The sequence below is a fragment of the Delphinus delphis genome, chromosome 9 (genome assembly GCF_949987515.2).
Source record: "Delphinus delphis chromosome 9, mDelDel1.2, whole genome shotgun sequence".
NCBI lineage: Eukaryota > Metazoa > Chordata > Mammalia > Artiodactyla > Delphinidae > Delphinus > Delphinus delphis.
In genome coordinates this window covers 88,541,778-88,562,874 of record NC_082691.1, presented here as the reverse complement: position 1 = coordinate 88,562,874, position 21,097 = coordinate 88,541,778, and the positions used below count along the sequence as shown (strand labels likewise).

Genomic DNA, 21,097 nt, shown 5'->3' with positions numbered 1-21,097 from the left:
GCTTGGCTTACAGAATATTTCACATACTGTTGGTTGTTCCCCAACCTGCCCAGCGGGGAGTGAGGGAATTGTGCCATTGTTACGGACCCCATCGCTTGTTGCCAAAGGATCCCTCCTTTGGGACGTGTGGCCACTTTTTTCTTTTTTAATGGAGTTTCTTCAACATTTGAAAATTATAAACTCTGTTCTTCCCTAATGATCCCCCTTTTTTTCTTCAACTATTTCAAATGTAATCTGAAAAGTCTCCTGGAATGGAAGAGAACACCATACTATTCATGAGGTCTTTCTAGACCTGTGCTACCCAATATGGTAGTTACTAGCCCTATGTGGCTACTTACCACTGGGAATATGGCTAGGATAAATTCAAATGTACTGTGCAAAATACACAATAGATGTCCTAAACGTAGTATGAAACAACAGAATATAAAATAACTCATCAATAATTTTTATAAAGATTACATGTTGAAATGACAATATTTTGGATATATTGGGCTAAATAAAGCAAAAAATTAATTTCACCTGTTTCTTTTTACCTTTTTATTGGGGCTACTAGAAAATTTAAAATTACACATGAGGCTCACATTATATTTAAGCCAGAAAGCACTCTTCTAGATCATGACAACACCACACACTTTTCTGAAGGGAGGGCCATTAGCATTTCATTTAATGTATTAGCCTGCAGGGTTAAGAACACTGACTCTGGAGGCAAATCATTCTGTTTGAACCCTGGCTCTGCTATTCACTGGATATGGTATAACTTTGGACAAGTTACTTAACGTCTCTTTGCTCTAGTTTCTTCATCTGTAGAATAGTGATAATAATAGGGTTATAATGAGGATTAAATCAGATGATATATGCAAAGTGCTTAAAACAGTGCCTTGTGCATAAATACGCAATGAAAATCTCTGCATTATTTTATGACTGTAATTGTCATTATTATTACCATTACTCCTTTTCCTAAATCCTGAGATGCACTGAGTTGAAATGTAATGAGTGCATTCTGCCATTTGAACACCACCTGTATGTATCTGCAAACCATTTTAATGACCATTTCATGAAAAAGACACTAAAACCATATGAGACAGAGATTGGGCTGACTTCCTAAGACAGGTGGGACAGTGAACAAAAGTCACCCACTAGAATTAACCTTAGAAGTTAACAAACAATTTAATATGTAAGTCAAGTGAAAATGAGGAGGAACAGTTTTTGCCTGTGATTAAAAATCCACTTCTTCCCAGACCTAAAGATTGCCTCCTTCTCTTGATTTTTAGAAATCTAACAGCTAATGGAAGCTCATTGGAGAAAGAGTCATCAGACCCAGCTGATAAGCACCAACACAGCCGAATAGAGAAATATCTCCACAGGAACGCATCTCACTCCAGCTAGGATCTATGTCTCTTTCAGGGTTAGCCAAAATTTTCATCTTCAAGAAGAAACAACCATTCGTCTTCCTTATGAAATCTTTCCCCAAAATATGAAAAAGTACTCGAGATGAATAAAATCACAATGTAGATCTGATTGCATAAGAGGTGAGTTATAGGTACCAACTTAATACACCATGATTAGGAGCACAAATGCTTTATTAAAAATAAAATGTAATTAAGAGTGAAAGCCGGGCTTCCCTGGTGGTGCAGTGGTTGAGAGTACGCCTGCTGATGCAGGGGACAAGGGTTCGGGCCCCGGTCCGGGAAGATCCCACGTGCCGCGGAGCGGCTAGGCTCGTGAGCCATGGCCGTTGAGCCTGTGTGTCCGGAGCCTATGCTCCAAAACGGGAGAGGCCACAACAGTGAGAGGCCCGCGTACCGCAAAAAAAAAAAAAAAAAAAAAAAAAAAAGTGAAAGCCAATTGGTGAAGTAATGTGTGCATTAAGCCAGATAGGGTAATTTGAGTAAGTCCAATCCCCAACTCATTCGGGTTGGGAACGTACCCTATTGTTACAAATAGGATATAAGAATTCACTTCCTGTGTCTCTTCTCATTAAATGGGACACCGGCAACACCAGCCTGAGACTATTCTCTTGTCTCTAGTTTCCCTCCTCTGACACGTCAGACATTCCTCATGCCATCTTTCTACCCCAAATTTCACACGAATATATCTACTTCACAAAGTCATGTGCACCTGGTTGCAGTTTAAACCTTCAAAACAATGTAATTAGGAATCTTCAAATTTTCAAAAATTAAGAATTATTACTATTTAAAAAAAAAAAGCAGTCCTTCAACTGTTGCTCCGGGAGGTTTTCTAGAATAACTTTCCTGAGCTGGCATTGAATGTGATAGCACTTGAGAAATAATTATAGACACTAAAACCAAGACATATAAAGTATAATATGACATTACCTTATTATCCTCAAGGTTGATCACTTCCAAGAAGTCATGACTCTCTAAGCCTTGGAGGCTACTGATCTGATTGTGGCTCAGATCCAGGATCTGCAGGACCCTTAGGTCATCCAAACCTGTGATCTTCTCAATCTGGTTATTGCTCTAAAATTGATAAAATACACTTAATGTCCTGAAGGGAAAAGTGTAATGACAAGTTTTCATCCTGGATACTGCCCCAAACCTCTTAAAATCAGTAAGACATTCTTGTCCTCCCCTCCCATTCCCATCTTTCACCTCCCTAAACACATATACATACACCCCAGAAAGAAATCCCAGTCTTTCAGCTGGAAGACTCAGAACATAATATTTTCGCTAGCGGTAAAGGAGATGAATGTTTGAATCAATAGGAAAGACAAAAGCTAGGTAGTATAAGCTTCTGACATTGCTAACCTCAAGCTTAATGGCAGCATGGCTCCAAGCTTATCTTTAGAAATGTAAATTTAATGCAATTCTTTCATCACCATCACAGAAAACCACTTGAATACTGTAACTCCCACATACACTCTGTTTTCAGAAATATTCTGAATATAATCACCTCATATCATGAGGACTGTAGTAGTCTGGTACCTGCCTCCACTTATTCATGCTCTTGTACAGTTTCCACCTCTTGAATCCAGGATAGACCTGTGACCTGCCTTAACCAAAAGAATACAGCAGAAGTGTCCCGGTTCCAAATCTAAGACTTAGGAAGGCCTGGCAGCATCTCCTCTTGTGTCTTGGAGCCCTAAGCTGCCATGTAAGAACTCTAGCCACTCTGCGGGAGAGAATCTGCGGAGAGGTCACCTGGAGAGGAGCCCTGAGACTAGACAGAGAGGAGAAACCCAGCCATTGCAGCATCCTGGCTGAGCCCAGCCCCCAGCCAATCTGCTAGCTGGACGTGGCAAGACCAGCAGAACCGCCCAGCTGGGCCCAGCTTAGATTACAGAACTGCTAGCTAATAAAATGGTTAACTAATAAATTTCTCCATGCCACTCCACATGGGGTGGCATGTTCTACAACAATAGATACATAAACGAAGTTCTTAAATAATTCACACGTAAGCATCTTCTTAGACAATACCATGAAACAGAGAAAGATATAAGACTTAAACACTGTTCTTCTTCCCAACCCCCCTGTACCCATAACAACAAATTATAGTGATAACAATAATTTGTATTTTCTTGTACATTTCCCAACATTCTCAAAATTCCTTGGGTTCTTTAGCCTTTGAGGTATAAAACTATGCCACAGTAAAGTTAAACTTTGAGTTGAGAAGCACAGTAAAGTGTAATTTTGAGATTTCAATTAATGCCACATTATACCCATCCTTAAACTTTTTTTTTGGCCACACCATGCACGCAAGATCCCAGGTCCCTGACCAGGGATCGAATCTGTTTCCCTGCAGTGGAAGTGTGCAGTCCTAACCACTGGACCACCATGGAATTCCCCCCATCCTTAAACTTTTAAAACTTTTACTAAGCACTTTAGAACTAAAAACTTAAATTATAGTATTCTCTACCATCTATTATTTTTCCTGGTACATGCTTCCCAAAGTATTTAATAGTAAGAGTTCATTTTCACTCAACTTTTCATAAGATTTCACTTCAATAATGAGCAAGGTTTATGTTCATTAGTATAATTCTATGGCTGTTTAAAATATATTAATAGAATGCTGATAATCTATAAAACTGGATTATAGTACATGGGGGTTCATTAAACTATTCCTTTTATTTTTATATATGCTTGAAAAATTCCATAATAAGAAGGAAAAATACTCGAAACTCCATTTGCCTAAGTCAAATTTCCTACTGTTCAAAAAAGTTCTAGAAAGTGTAATAGAAAGGGGAAAGAAAAAAACTACAGTAAACTGAACATAATATCCTTATTAATTTAACTTATTGAAATAAGACCTCAATATCCTATTTAAAATATGCCCACATATCAAATTTATGTATAATACACCTCTTCCCCAAAGACCTTTGAAGTGCTGTAGATGTGGAAGATGAACTGTAATTCTTCTTTAGAGTGTCTCTGATGGCTTTCAAAGTGGTAGATGTACAAGAACAGACTGAGGCATAGAAAAGTTTAATTACATAACCTGTGGTCATAAAAGAAAGCAGAACTGAGAAGTATTACGAATCAGAATTTCTGAGTCAAAGTTATCTATTAAAACCCTATATCCAATGATGAAAAACTGATACATCTCTTCTCAAAGTGCACGTCTAGTGCCTGCATGAACAGTTCTTGCTTGTTTTATCATGATTAGCAGGGAAAGGCGGTCTTTAGAGAGAAACTAAAATGAAATGAGAAATATTCTCGATCTCCCAAGTTGGAAGGGAAAAAAAATGGCTTTTACTAAGACAAAATGATGTTTGAAGTTTGGAATGTATTGTCCTTACTTGCTAAAGGAGGTGGTTGACAGAGCAGACCATAAGTGAACCACATTTCCCCCTAATATTTATGGTAAAAGTTGATGGAAGAGGGACTCTCCTGTTGGCGCAGTGGTTAAGAATCCGCCTGCCAATGCAGGGGACATGGGTTCGAGCCCTGGACCGGGAAGATCCGACATGCTGCGGAGCAACAAAGCCCGTGTGCCACAACTACTGAGCCTGTGCTCTAGAGCCCGCAATCCACAACTACTGAAGCCTGCGTGCCTAGAGCCCTCTTGTTGCTCTGCAACAAGATAAGCCACCACAATGAGAAGCCCGTGCACAGCAACTACAGAAAGCATGCACGCAGCAACGAAGACCCAACACAGCCAAAAATAAATAAATAAATTTATTTTTTTTAAAAAAGTTGATGGAAGAGAATTAACTGGTTTGTATGGTGAATTGTTCTTTTTTCTCTAAAGTGTAAAGTGAATTACTTTCAGTAGTAAACCAATTGGATTACTGATACCACAAATCTTTTAAAAGTATTAAAAACTATTGAAATAAATGAGTATCATTTTATTTTATGAATTTTATTAATATATGGAAAAGAAAACCTTCCTATTCTCAAAAAGTTTAAGGAAAATGAATGATGGCATATTCTGTATTTTCTAGTTCATTTTGGGTGATGAGGATGGGGGTTGGGAACAATCCACCTAATCTACTTATAGGAAAAATAAGCCTTTTATGCTTCTTCTAAAAGCTACTTGAGATGAAATTATCAACACAGATTATTTAGTTATTGAAACAAAGTCTTAGGATGAAAGTGCTATGTGATGTCATTCTTAATAATCAGTTCAATTCTCATTCCCTTAAGCACACCCCCAATCTCCTTCCACACATCATGCTCCACTTAAAGTTAATGGGAATGCCAATGAAAAAGATATGTAAATAAAAGGATAAGGTTCTAACAAGCTGCAAATTAACTAGAATATACTGCCAATAATCCTTCAAATTATCATAATTTTAAAATGTGACTTTCTTTTATAATTTTTAAATTTGCAATTCAGCCTACCAAATTCATTTTCATTTATGCTTTGCTTACATGCCTTAGTGGACAGAAAACAGAAAAACTCAAGGAAATTATTAAACCTTTCCATGCTTCATTTCCAACCTCAGTACTCGGAACCAGTGCTTTACCCTCACCTAACTCACTGTAAGAAGTGAAGGCTCTTGAAAAAGCACTTCAGGCTTAACACATAGCCAACCTTCAGCTGTCTGTGGTTAAATTAGACAGGAATTGTACATTGTATATGTCAAAAATCTACAGATAACCCAAGATGTCATTTCAAACAACAATGTTCGGGGCTTCCCTGGTGGTGCAGTGGTTGAGGGTCCGCCTGCCGATGCAGGGGACACGGGTTTGTGCCCCATGTCGGGAGGATCCCACATGCCACAGAGCGGCTGGGCCCGTGAGCCATGGCCGCTGAGCCTGCACGTCCGGAGCCTGTGCTCCGCAATGGGAGAGGCCACAACAGTGAGAGGCCTGCATACCGCAAACAAACAAACAAAAAAAACAACAATGTTCAACACTCTCCTTTGGGATAGTTCACGTAAGAAATAAGCTACTAGCCTCATGGCTTAAAATCCCCCCATCCACCTCATGACAGATATAATAAAGAATCCCAAAGCCATCCAAGGGTAAGAAGTGAGAAGGAGAAGGAAAGGAAGAAGAAAGAATCCTAGATAAACTACAAACTATATAATCACCCCCAAATTAATGAGCTAGACTGTTATTTCAAAAATACTGTATATATCTTTGGAACAACTATGATCCTGCTGATTTTAAAGTAAATTGTATTTTCATTCAGTCAGAGTCACACTGTCATACAGCTTAAGAAGCACGCTCTCTATAGGAAAAACATTAAAAATTTTAACTTCTTGATGGGAATTGTTCATTTATTCTCAGCACTAATTCTGGTTTTCTAGAATGGGAAACTGGCACATAGAGATGTAAAAGGACTGCCAAATTCAGTGCCCAGTGCTTCATTTGAGAGCAATGAAGTTTCAACTGCAATAAATATTATGTTTAAATATGTTTAAATGTTATTTCATCAATAAGACATTAAAATATATTCTATTTTTTAACATCTTCAGTGGAGTATAATTGCTTTACAATGGTGTGTTAGTTTCTGCTTTATAACAGTGAATCAGCTATACGTATACATATAGCCCCATATCTCCTCCCTCTTGTGTCTCCCTCCCACCCTCCCAATTCCAGCCCTCTAGGTGGTCACAAAGCACCGAGCTGATCTCCCTGTGCTAAGCGGCTGCTTCCCACTAGCTATCTATTTTACATTTGGTAGTGTATATAAGTCCATGCCATCCCTCAATTCATCCCAGCTTATCCTTCCCACTTCCCACGTCCTCAAGTCCATTCTCTACGTCTGCATCTTTATTGCTGTCCTGCCCCTAGGTTCTTCAGAACCATTTTTTTTTTTAAATCCATATATATGTGTTAGCATACAGTATTTGTTTTTCTCTTTCTGACTTACTTCACTCTGTATGACAGACTCTAGGTCCATCCACCACATTACAAATAACTCAATTTTGTTTCTTTTTATGGCTGAGTAACATTGCATTGTATATATGTACCACATCTTCTTTAACCATTCATCTATCGATGGACACTTACGTTGCTTCCATGTCCTGGCTATTGTAAATAGAGCTGCAATGAACATTGTGGTACATAACTCTTTTTGAATTATGGTTTTCTCAGGGCATACGCCCAATAGTGGGATTACTGGGTCATACGGTAGTTCTATTTTTAGTTTTTTAAGGGACCTCCATACTGTTCTCCATAGTGGCTGTATCAATTTACATTCCCACCAACAGTGCAAGAGGGTTCCCTTTTCTCAACACACTCTCCACCATTTATTGTTTGTAGATTTTTTGATGATGGCCATTGTGACCGGTGTGAGGTGATACCTCACTGTAGTTTTGATTTGCATTTCTCCTATGATTAGTGATGTTGAGCATCCTTTCATGTGTTTGTTGGCAATCTGTTTATCTTCTTTGGAGAAATGTCTATTTAGGTCTTCTGCCCATTTTTGGATTGGGTTCTTCGGTTTTTTTGACATTGAGCTGTATGAGCTGCTTGTAAATTTTGGAGATTAATCCTTTGCCAGTTGCTTCGCTTGCAAACATTTTCTCCCATTCTGAGGGCTGTCTTTTTGTCTTGTTTATGTTTTCCTTTGCTGTGCAAAAGCTTTTAAGGTTCATTAGGTCCCATTTGTTTATTTTTGTTTTTATTTCCATTTCTCTAGGAGGAGGGTCAAAAAGGATCTTGCTGTAATTTATGTCATAGAGTGTTCTGCCTATGTTTCCCCCCAAGAGTTTTATAGTGCCCGGCCTTACATTAAGGTCTTTAATTCATTTTGAGTTTATTTTTGTGTATGGTGTTAGGGAGTGTTCTAATTTCATTCTTTCACATGTAGCTGTCCAGTTTTCCCAGCACCACTTACTGAAGAGGCTGTCTTTTCCCATTGTATATTCTTGCCTCCTTTATCAAAGATAAGGTGATTATACGTGCGTGGGTTTATCTTTGGGCTTTCTATCCTGTTCCACTGATCTATATTTCTGTTTTTGTGCCAGTACCATACTGTCTTGATTACTGTAGCTTTGTAGTATAGTTGAAAGTCAGGGAGCCTGATTCCTCCAGCTCTGTTTTTCTTTCTCAAGATTGCTTTGGCTATTTGGGGTCTTTTGTGTTTCCATACAAATTGTGAAATTTTTTGTTTTAGTTCTGTGAAAAATGACATTTGTAGTTTGATAGGGATTGCACTGAATCTGTAGATTGCTTTGGGTAGTATACTCATTTTCACAATGTTGATTCTTCCAATCCAAGAACATGGTATATCTCTCCATCTGTTTGTATCATCTTTAATTTCTTTCATCAGTGTCTTATAGTTTTCTGCATACAGGTCTTTTGTCGCCTTAGGTAGGTTTATTCCTAGGTATTTTATTCTTTTTGTTGCAATGGTAAATGGGAGTGTTTCCTTAATTTCTCTTTCAGATTTTTCATCATTGGTGTATAGGAATGCAAGAGATTTCTGTGCATTAATTTTGTATCCTGCTACTTTACCAAATTCATTGATTAGCTCTAGTAGTTTTCTGGTAGCGTCTTTAGGATTCTCTATGTATAGTATCATGTCATCTGCAAGCAGTGACAGCTTTACTTCTTCTTTTCCGATTTGGATTCCTTTTATTTCTTTTTCTTCTCTGATTGCTGTGGCTAAAACTTCCAAAACTTATGTTGAATAACAGTGGTGAAAGTGGGCAACCTTGTCTTGTTCCTGATCTTAGTGGAAATGGTTTCAGTTTATCACCATGGAGAACGATGCCGGCTGTGGGTTTGTCATATATGGCCTTTATTATGTTGAGGTTAAGTTCCCTCTATGCCTACTTTCTGCAGGGATTTTATCATAAATGTGCGTTTCTTTCATTGATTGATTTGCGTATATTGAAGAATCCTTGCATTCCTGGGATAAACCCCACGTGATCATGGTGTATGATGCTTTTAATGTGCTGTTGGATTCTGTTTGCTAGTATTTTGTTGAGGATTTTTGCATCTATGTTCATCAGTGATATTGGCCTGTAATTTTCTTTCTTTGTGACATCTTTGTGTGGTTTTGGTATCAGGGTGATGGTGGCCTTGTAGAATGAGTTTGGGAGTGTTCCTCCCTCTGCTATATTTTGGAAGAGTTTGAGAAGGATAGGTGTTAGCTCTTCTCTAATGTTTGACAGAATTCGCCTGTGAAGCCATCTGGTCCTGGGCTTTTGTTTGTTGGAAGATTTTTAATCACAGTCTCAACTTCAGGGCTTGTGACTGGTCTGTTTATATTTTCTATTTCTTCTTGGTTCAGTCTCAGAAGTTTGTGCTTTTCTAAGAATGTGTCCATTTCTTTCAGGTTGTCCATTTTATTGGCATATAGTTGCTTGTAGTAATCTATCATGATCCTTTGTATTTCTGCAGGGTCAGTTGTTACCTCTCCTTTTTCATTTCTAATTCTGTTGATATGTCTTCTCCCTTTTTTTCTTTATGAGTCTGGCTAATGGTTTATCAATTTTGTTTATCTTCTCAAAGACCCAGCTTCTAGTTTTATTGATCTTTGCTATTGTTTCCTTCATTTCTTTTTCATTTATTTCTGATCTGATCTTTATGATTTCTCTCCTTCTGCTAACTTTGGGGTTTTTTTGTTCTTCTTTCTCTAATTGCTTTAGGTGTAAGGTTAGGTTGTTTGAGATGTTTCTTGTTTCTTGAGGTTGGATTGTATTGGTATAAAATTCCCTCTTGGAACTGCTTTTGCTGCACCTCATAGGTTTTGGGTCATCGGGTTTTCATTGTCATTTGTTTCTACGTATTTTTTTATTTCCTCTCTGATTTCTTCAGTGATCTCTTGGTTATTATAAAAATATTCTTAATAGTTGCTAAAAGTATGCCTTCCTTTCTCAGTGTTAAAGTCAATCTTTTAAAAAATGGAATTTGTGTACCAAATTAGGAAATCATTTTACTTTAGCATGAATTATTCATCTCTCTCTCTCACACACACACACACACACACACACACACACACACACACCCCACACACACCCCAGATATGGAAAGGAGCAAACAGAACTAAAGACAATGCCATTTCATGAAGGAATTAGCTCTTTATAAAACTGAAAAATCCTAACCATCATTCATATATTTACTAAGACATTAACTAGTACTTCTATAAAGAATAACAGTTTTGTTAGACTCACCAGACAAAGTATTTTGATAGGTAACATTCCTAAGCCATTAATGGTTGTGATCTTGTTCTTGGACAAACTAAGGTGGGTAAGACTGCTACACAGCTCTAGTCCGTTGATTTCAGCTATCTCATTGCCTATACACCATGACTATGTTTAAGGAAAATGGTATTAGAAACATTTGGAAGAAAAAATGAATTAGTGTCAAATCATCATTAGAAAAATCAGACAACAGCATAAATAAAAAAGTACTCTATGCTAATATAGGATGAATGCTAAATCTTAAAATGATATTTTTTTCATATAGAAGTTAATAGTGCACCAGGTAAAATTAGTTTGTTTTTTTTAAAGGCATAGCTTTTGAGTGTGCTCAGTTGCCTTTGTGTTCATATGTGACTCATTTAATCAGTGAGGAAAAACACTTCAGAGTGGTTCAAAGCTGCCACCTTGGCAGTGTTTTTTCCTTGGTTCCTGAATGGTCTCCATGAGAAACCCTTGTACTTTTCCACAGGCAGAACTGAATCCAGGGTTGCCCTGGAGAGGCACATGCACTTTATCATCCCCATAACCAGGGAAACAGTCCGGGAGGTGTCATCTGCAGAAAATGGGTGATACTGAGAGGAATAGCCTTTTCTTCTATCTATATTGGCTTCTCTTCTCTTTATAATAAATGAGGCCTAAACTCAGCCTTCTTTTTTTCCTCATCTGTTGATTTTCTAGTTATTTTAAAACTTAACTCTTAGCTTTTGTTTTCCATCCTTACAGTCACCTAAAAGTGCAAACTCAAAGTCACCAATTCTACTTACCTCTCTCTGTCCTCAATCTTTCTGGCAAATTTCTAGGATTTAATATCACTTCTCCACCCAAGCCCAGTTTTCCCTCCCAAGTAGCCTAAGACATCACCATTTTCTCAGCCACTTGTAATCTTCAGGGCGTCCAATCATCACCAAAACCTGGCAGATTTTGCTTTAAAACATCTCTTCAAATATGTCCTTCCTTGTCATTCACCCCTCTGCCAACTTAATTCAGCTTTAGTACCAATGGATACCTCTAACATCCATTTCTTCCTGCCCTCAAGTCACCTTACACACTGTAGTCAGGTTAATTTTTTTCAAAATATTGACTGGATATCACGCTTCAATTAAAAAATTCTCACAGGACGAATTCCAAATTCTTCACTGTGGCATTTAAGGTCCTTTACTTTAAGCAAAACCTATGTATCGAATTTCATCCCCCATAATAATCCAGTGAGAATGCTCCAATTCTCCCAGGTCAATCTTCTCAATACTTCTGGAATATACCCCTTGACTTTCCTAATTTTTTTAAATACTGCTTTCCTACTTATTTCTAAACCCTACCCATTCTTCAGGACTTAATTTGAAATTCCACTTTTTAAAGTTTTTTCTCTTTTTTAACATTTGCATTAAACCAACATCTTAAGTATTTCTTTTTGACAACCTCATTTCCCTACTTCTATTAGTTTTTAATTACATAAGTAAATACAGGTGACAGACTGGGCGAATATATTCACAACATATAGAGTATACAAAGAATTACTATCTAGAAAACATAAAGAATGACAATAACCCAATAGAAAATGGGGCAAGAATATATCCAGGAAATTCCCAGAAGAGCAAATCCAAGTGGCTAACATAATAAACATATGAAAAGACACTCTGCTTCACCTGTAGTCGGGAGAAAGCAAATTAAGATGCTATCCTTTGCCTATCAGTTTGGCAAACATTTTAAAGCTTTTGAAGAACAGATTCTTTCATACTACTGGGTGAGAGGGTTCATTATGGTATAGCCTCTCTGGAGGCAATTTGGCAGTGACTATTATAGTTGTAAATATCAGAGCAATTCCAATTCTTGGTATCCACTCGAGACAAACTCTTTCTTCCTCAAAGCCTTTTCTGGTCAACTTCTAACACCCCACCTATGGAGATTAATCACACAATCAACAAACTTTTTAAGAGAAAGGAAGGGATTGTAAGTATCACAGAAATGTACATTTTGCCTCATAACTATTTGTAGTTATCCTAACTCTGCTACTTACTAGTTACGTGATGTAATTTCTCTCTGCTCAGATTTTTCATCTGTAAAATGGATACAACATCAGGCTGCCGTGAAGGCCAAAAGTTAGATCATGAGAAAAAATTTAGAAAATGTATGTGAGTGAGTTGTACAAGTACCTCACAATTATAAGGCATTGTTATCGTTACTAAATTACAAGCACATGAGGCCAAGGAATCACATCCTCTGCCTCTTGGCCAGCAGCACAAAGAGGAGGATCAGGCCAGGACTGATTCTGAAAGAACAAAGACAGAGACACAGTTTAATTAAGAAACTAAAAGCAATGATGAGAAAATATTGCCAAATGAACCAGAAATTCCTCGATTTTCCTCGCTGGTTCCAGATTCAATCCTTGGGCTGAAGCATAGTTCGGCTTGTTGTAAACACACATTTCAAAACCACTTTCATAAAGCTTCCTGCCAGACGAGCTCTACAAATAGACACTTATGCTCACAAACACGATTCTTCTTTCTGCTTCCATTTTCTTTGGGCTATTTAAACAATCACTCTATAGATGAAATAAAATATCCTCAGTGTAGCAATCTTTGGTAAGAAAAATTAAGCACGGAAAACTTCAAATGGCCATGTCTTAATCTAGCAGAGGAAGCAACAGTCTTTAAGTCCTATTTCAGGAGCACTAGTGTCTTGGTAGCTCAGCTTCAACAGAAACGAAGATACTCTGAATTATGACAGAGAGTAAAACAAATGCTTGTGGGTGGCTGAGTCAGGAAGCACTCCCATGGGAAGCAGGCAAGGATTAGAAAACTAGAAAACAGGAAGTTGGACACTGTTAAGAGATAATGGGAACTGAAAAGGAAAGCCTGTATACAGTAATTTTCCAAGACATTAGAGGCCGTTCCCTTGGTGCACCCGGCTTACTCTCTAGCTTTGACTAGTAGGGCAAGTCATGTTTTATGAAATTAGTATTGCAAGGGCCAAAAGGAGGAGGAATACAGATGGCCCCCTGCAATCATGGCCATGGCTTCTGCAGCTGCCACTGCCATCACTCACAGCACTGGGGCAAAGGGTGAGGAGCTGACTGAACATCTCTGCTGAGAAACAGGTTCATTTCACCGAAACCATCTCCTATTTCCCAACTCTTCACTCCCCTTTAAATTTCAAGGAATTTTAGGCACTATAAATTACAGGTGACCCTTAACAAACAGGTCTGAAATGTATGGGTCCACTTATACATGGATTTTTTTTTTTTTTTTTTTTTACTAAATACATACTACAGTGGTACACCATCTGTAGAGGTTGGTTGAATCCACTGGTGCACAACCGCGGATACAAAGGGCTTACTGTAAAGTTATGTGTGGCTATTCGATTGCTCTGGGCGGTCCCCTAAGCCCCACCATTATTCAAGGGTCAACCGCAATCAAGCTCTTAAGTAAAGAGTACTTTTCACAGTGGCGCAATGGCTTCCCCTGCTAATTACTCCCACGGTCACATCATATGTGACTGCCAGCAATGCCAACAGTCAATATGCAGGACTGGTCCACCCAGAGCTCTAAACTCAGGAATACCTTTCTCTCTCCAATCTCCCCTTTTCTTAAGAACCTTCATGAAATGTTACTTGCCCTTCCTCCTAACATTATTCTTTCATGTTCTTTCATAAGTCTTGGGACATTCCGATCAGAAGAAATATAATCAGATAAGCCACTAAACTGTTACAATGAATTAGCTTATTGAGTTAATACTCTTAGGTATAGTTTAATTTTAAAAGGCTACTGTCAGGAGAAAGAGACTCAGAGAACACAAGATCATCATACTGCATTCCAGCTCTAAAATTTTATGATTCTGTGAATAAATCTTTTACAGTGGAATGTTAGATCCTCGTGGAAACTGAGTGAAGGAATCCAAAGGCACATAAGCATAACTTTACAGCTAGGGAAAAGCCCAACAATATATTTTTACATTTGGGCGATGCTGTCAGCAGTTCACAGTGCTTGACATGAATTATTCACTAGTCAGCATTTGCTCTTATTCATTTGTCTACAACCATAAAATATGGGCCGGGTGTACAGAAAACAGTTACTAAGAAATAAATAGGAAATCCATCACAATTCTCTTAGTGGAAAGAACCACAATGATGACTTTAATCAAAACCAATCCTGAAGGATCTATATCACCTTACCAGTGAAAAATGTTCTTCACTATGGGAGTGAATCTCTTTAAGAAATGAAACATGCATACACTTTAAATGGCTATGTGATAAAAGTAGTAATTATTCAATGAATTGCAACATGAGAAGAACAATGGAATGCAGAAGACTAGTCTCAGCTCAACCACTTACCAAATAATATCGGATGTTTCCCTGAGTCTCAGGCTCCTCTCCCATAAAATAACAGCACTAGATGATCCCTAAAGTCCTGTCTGGATTTAAAAATTCTATAAATCACTTTTTAAAAATTTCATGATTCTATAATCATGGAATAAATTCCAATGATCAATTAATATTTATAGGTAAAGAATAAACTGCATCCTTTCTTAAGACTAAATAAATATACTAATCCTCGGCAAAGTTTATCATCTTTCAATTTGGGGTGATTATCAATTAATCATCAGTTGCCCACTTACAGAAGGAAAAAATACCATAATAAGATTAACTAAAAAAGTTGATATTTTATAGTTAACAATTCATTCTGAGATATTAACATAATCTACTACAATCACATTGTCAGCACTACTAGCTTGATTAACTGATTTGTTTTTAATTTTAAATAACTGCTTTTAATATTGATAATTATACTTCTCTTTTAATTTTATTTTAAACAAAAGTGCAATTTTTTTCCCTCAAATAGAAAACACAGATGCTCACTAAGGAAATCTTGAATAAATACAAAAAGTTTAAAAAGCCAAATTCTAAAGCATTTAAAAAAGGACAAATGGAATGGCAGCAGATGAGAAAAGCATGACATTCAAGATATAACAGACAGGACTGATTAGCTTAGAGCTGTGGATCTCAAAGTGTGGTCCTCAGACCAGACAGGACTGATTAGCTTAGAGCTGTGGATCTCAAAGTGTGGTCCTCAGACCAGACAGGACTGATTAGCTTAGAGTTGTGGATCTCAAAGTGTGGTCCTCAGACCAGCAATGCCAGCATCATCCCGGAACTTGTTAGATATTCAAGTTCTCAGGTACCACCCCAGACCTACTTAACCAAAAGCTCTGGAGGGTGGGGACCAGAAATAGGAGGGTGGGGACCAGAATTCCAGGGAATTCTGATAGAGCTGGACTTTGACATTTGGTAACTAACTGTTTTCAAGGAAATTAATTTCTAAGTTTCAAATTTAAAAAAAAATTAATGAAGACAGGCACATCATTGGCCATACATGGCCTGCTTTTATTAACTTTTAAAAATTTGATGAGTATTCTTGAAACCACCACCATTCCCAGCCCAAGAAGTAGAACATTAGCAGTAAGTTACATCTACCTCTGCACACCTCTCCTGTCACGTCTTGACGGCTCCCTCTTAGAGATAACCCCTAGGCTGAATTGCCTATTCCTTCTTCCCTTTCCCCTTTGGTTTTATACCTAAATTATATTTGGTTTGGAATTCCCTGGTGGCACAGCGGTGAAGAATCCGCCTGCCAGTGCAGGGGACACGGGTTCGATCCCTGGTCTGGGAAGATCCCACATACCGCAGAGCAACCAAGCCTGTGCGCCACAACTACTGAGCCTGTGCTCTAGAGCCCGCGAGCCACAACTACTGAGCCCACGCACCGCAACTACTGAAGCCGGCACGCCTAGAGCCCGTGCTCCACAACAAAAGAAGCCACCGCAATGAGAAGCCCGCGCACCGCAAGGAAGAGTAGCCCCCGCTCACCGCAACTAGAGAAAGCCCGCGTGCAGCAACGAAGACCTAACGCAGGCAAAAAATTTTTTTAAAAAATTTCTAATTACAATTTTTTTTTAATTTAAAAAAATTTTAAAAAATTATATTTTGTTTTATTAACAGTCAACTTTACTGGTGCATGGAGATATATACAGTTTATTCATTTTCACAACTATATGATAATGCTATTGTATCAGTATACCATAATTTATTTATGCTCTCTTATCAAGGAATATTTGGGCTATTTCAATTTTTTGCTATTACAAGCCTCCAGGTACACGTATGCTAAACTTCCTATATATAGGAATGAAAGTGCTAGATCATAGAAAACGTGGATGTTCAACTTTACAAGATTGCACAAAATTGTTTTCCAAAGTGGTTGAACAAATTTCACACCCATAAGGAAGAAAAATAGAGATCCTCTTGACCTATGTGTTCTCCAACACATGGTATTTTTAGATTTCTTACATTCTGTCAACTGAATGGATATAGTCATGTTTGTTAGCCTTTCTGATTCATTTTCTATAAAATTATATTTACACATCTTCTCCCATCTTCATATCCAGGAACATACTATATTTCCCTTTAGTCAGGTCTTTAATATCCTTCAATAAAGTTTTATTATGTTCCCCCGACAGGTCTTATTCATCTTTAATAAGATACATATTCTTGTAAATGGCGTTTCAAGGTTGTGTTTTCTAGTTGCTTGTTTGTGGTGTAGAGTAATGCAATCGATTTCTGTTTATTGAAGTCATATCCAACTACCTTGTGGAACTCTCAAAACTCTATTATTTTTCGTAGTTTATTGCAAGTTCTTTTTTATATTCTGTAGACAATCATATCATTTGCAAAAAATGACTTTTTCTCCTTATCCATCTTTATACTTTGCTTTCATTTCTTTATCTTATGCTGCTGAGTAAGACCTCTTAAACAATGACGGTTAGAAGTGGCAAAGGCGGTTATCTTCTCTTGTATCCTTGATTTTAAAGAGTGCTTAGAACATGTCCCCAGTTAGGGTAAAGTTTGTTTCAAATATTTTTGTTGACATTCTTATCAAGTTGAGGAAACTCCCTATTACTAGTTTACTAAAAGTTTTTATTGTGAATGAAGAATGGATTCTATTAAATTTTCTGTAACTATTGAGCTTCTACATCTATTTATCATATGATTTATTTCCCTTAATCTGTTCATGTCGTTAATGACATTTTAAAATTTTCTAACGTTAAACTACCCTTACATTCATGAGATAAACCTAACTTGGTCATAGTATATTATCTTTTTCATATACTGTCAGAATCGGTTTGCTAATATTTTGTTTAGGATTTTTACATCTATATCACAAGTGAAATAAGCCTGTCATTTTCTTTTCTCTTACTGTTCCTTGTCTGGTTTGGGTAACAAAGTAACCTCATTAAAATGAATTGTGAATATGCCTTCTATTTTAAATCTTTGAAAGAATTTGTTCATTTTTGAAAGGTCTGTTCTTGAAAGTTGGGATGTTTTGTATGCAGATTTTTAATTTAATTGATTTTAATTTGTAATGAACTAGTTTTATAGGTATAGGACTACTCAGGGTTTCTATCTCCAAGTCAGTGCTTTGGTGTATAACATTTTTCTAGGGATTTATCTATTTCATCTAAGTTTTTAAATGTTCTGGCATTAAAAAGTTGTTTAGAAATTCTTTTTTATCTCAAAGCTTTTAAGTCTTTTCAAAACTCTAATTACATAATTATACACAATATGATATGCCTGAACAGAACAAAAGGAAGAGGCATAGTTAGTACTGTTTAAAAATTAGCCTACTCTCTTTTCAAAATTGTAAGCTATCTAAGAGGTAGTTTATGAAGGGGAGCTAGTTCTGGGTGTCTGTCTTTGCATTTATAACAACAAAGATGAGGAACTGTGCCACGGTATTTACATTCTAATTATGTGTCTATGTTCTGAATTCCAATCGGTTCTGATGTAATAAAGCTTTTTACACTTTGGAGATAAGACTCCATTGTTACATCTAAAGTCAAGTTTAAAAAACCCTGATTCTTTCCTCTGTTGACATTTACAAAGTCACAACAGTTTAGCTTTTTACATGGAAAGATAAATTTATGTAGAAATTAAGACTTTCATGATAGAAATGTTTTAAAATGCATCCTCCATTTTCAGTCCAAAATACTGTGAAGTTTTCTCTGGCAATTCCATGCTTGCACATAGAATATTTTCTGGGAGACAGAACTCCAGACTTTCGTGCCACCATTCTCACTTAGGGTACACTGAAGAATAGAAGGAGCTCTGGATGCTCAATCCCTTTTGTCTGGTTGGAGTTTAGGGGGGCAGCTGACGGCTAGACCAGGGCTCCTCAAGCTTTAATATGAACTCACATCACCTGGGGGTCTTGTTAAAAATGCAGATTCTGATTTCAGAGGTCTGGGGTAGCATCTAAGAGTCTGCATTTCTAAGAAGTTCCAGGCAATGCTCACACTGTTGGTGGTCCCTGAGGAGCATTCTTCTAGATGGCCTGAGATGAGTAGATCTCTGAGCCAGACAGCTTCTGGGCCGTCAGACTCTATCTCTTTCCAAATGAAATATATATACAGTCAAGCATAAAGTGCAGGTTCTATGGACGGGTGCCGCTAATGTGTACGACTTTTAGTTTGTCATCAAAACATTTCATTTTGATCATTTTCTCATTCGGCTACGTTCAGGAAAACTTGCTCGTTTCAAGAGCACCCTCTAAATGTCCACTAATTGATCATATTCACACACAAGTTCTAAAGAGAGTGATGTGATGTTTTAAGCTTTCCATCATATACAAATAAAGCGTTTTTCCTACAAAATATGTCTTCAAGAAAACGTACCTTCTGTTCTCCCCACATCTCAGCCTCATTACTAGTGTGTACTAGCTGCTGCCACATCCCTGGAATGAGGTATCCAAGGGCAATCAATTCGTTCTCCACTCTGCCCTGAAAAATCCTCAGGGGGGTAGAAAGATACTGAGAAAGAGAAGGCGCTGCTCCCTTATCACCCAGAGAACATTGGTCTCTAGGGTAAGGAAGAGATTCAAGCTCATTAAACTCACAGACCCCTTAGGGTCCAGAAGCTGGAGTGTGTCTATGTTAAGGTAGGTGCTCTGTTTGCACAGGAGCCTGGCTCATGCAACAGATATGTTCTGGAAGTTGGCTGCGAATCAAAAATTGTTGGTTTTACTTTTTTAAAATTTTTATGAAAGCGTCATTTGAGATACACTAGAGAGGACTGCTAGTTCAAGGGAGCTTAGTGTGAATTCTTTTGTAAAATAAATAATCACTAATTTTGGCCGTATCTGGATTTTCAGACACTGAATTTACATAAAATAGGGCCCCAGTTTAAGTAAATTTGAAGAAGGGAGTCGGGTAAAACAGAACTTCTTATCTGGTTCTAGAATTAAAAATAAGCCTATGTTTATCAGAAGAATGACCGTCTTCTTAGCTTTTCAGGTGTAAGATGTTCTTGGCAAGCTCTGATTTGCACTCTTACTCCTTGGTCAGTAAAATATCCTCATTCTGTGAATATCAATTCTTAACCGTTTAAATGAGTCACACATCTCTAGTAAATTGCCTATCCCACACTATTTCAGATCATCCAGTACACATGTATAATGGGCCTCTTAATCAAACTTTCCCCTTTAATCATTCAAAGGATACTGTCCAAAATTAGTTTCGTGAGAGACTCATATGCCGACAAATCACACATTTCTGAAATCTGGTTGTAGGAAAAATCCACCTTCTGATAAGAGAAAAAGAGCAGGACGTTACACTTTCTCATTCATCTTAACCACACAATTACCTGCACAACAAGAATGTATTTTCTGATGAGGGGTTACAATTCATAGTTGAAAATACACTCAGGCTAACATACTTCCTTTGTGTTTAATCGTTTCCTAGCTGGGACCCTCGTCTGCCCACTTTGAGGGGTACTAAAGGGGAGACCCTTCCCCGTGGCTGGCATGGACAGCCACGCAACAGAAACGCTTTCTGTTTCTTCAGTCACTCTCCCCATTTTCAGCACTTATTTTAAACTTTCTTGATCTTCCTTCAGAGCTTACCTCAGTTTCACCCTTACTAACCACCATGTCTTCGTTTTCGCTGACGCCCAATAGCCTGTGTTCATTTAGTTTATATGCACATCTTGCTTCTGGCTTCTTTGCCTTCTCTGTTTCTGGCTCAATTTACTCTCCTGTGTCACCCCCTAAAGGCCAGAAAAGTCTTTCTTATTCATCCCTCAGGCCATACCTCGTCCACTCAGCACCCTTTCTCAAACTTGACTATCTTAGGAAAGCATTTTCAACAATATTGGTTGTTCCTACTCAAAAATATGAGAAAGAAAAACAACATTAAATAACTTTAATTATTCACCTACTGGCAAAAGATAAAAAATATATATATATTTTTAAACACTGCTTTAATGTGCTAGGCACATGGTGATCATTTTCTGGAAAACTATCAAGCAATTATATAATAAGTACTATTGTTATCTTCTTGTGCCCTTTAAAACAGTAATTTTACCTCCCCCAACCCATGCACTAAGATTATTTTTATCAATGTATTAAATACTAAATACTTTAAATACTAAAAACTTTAAATACTGGACACTAAAAAAAACTTCTTTGAAAACAGCTCAAGTGGCAAGGGTAG

General features: G+C 37.5%; 1 protein-coding gene across 2 annotated transcripts in view; it reads right to left on the bottom strand.

The window, feature by feature from the left end:
• Positions 1-21,097, bottom strand: part of LRGUK (leucine rich repeats and guanylate kinase domain containing) — a 119,040-nt gene that overhangs the window by 72,841 nt on the left and 25,102 nt on the right. For both annotated transcript variants that reach the window (XM_060020008.1, XM_060020009.1), the window contains exons 5-7: positions 20,108-20,189; positions 10,535-10,659; positions 2,337-2,480 (exon numbers count right to left, since the gene is read on the bottom strand). In XM_060020008.1, coding sequence (XP_059875991.1) covers positions 2,337-2,480; positions 10,535-10,659; positions 20,108-20,189 — 351 coding nt within the window. The remainder of the gene's footprint in view (positions 1-2,336; positions 2,481-10,534; positions 10,660-20,107; positions 20,190-21,097) is intronic.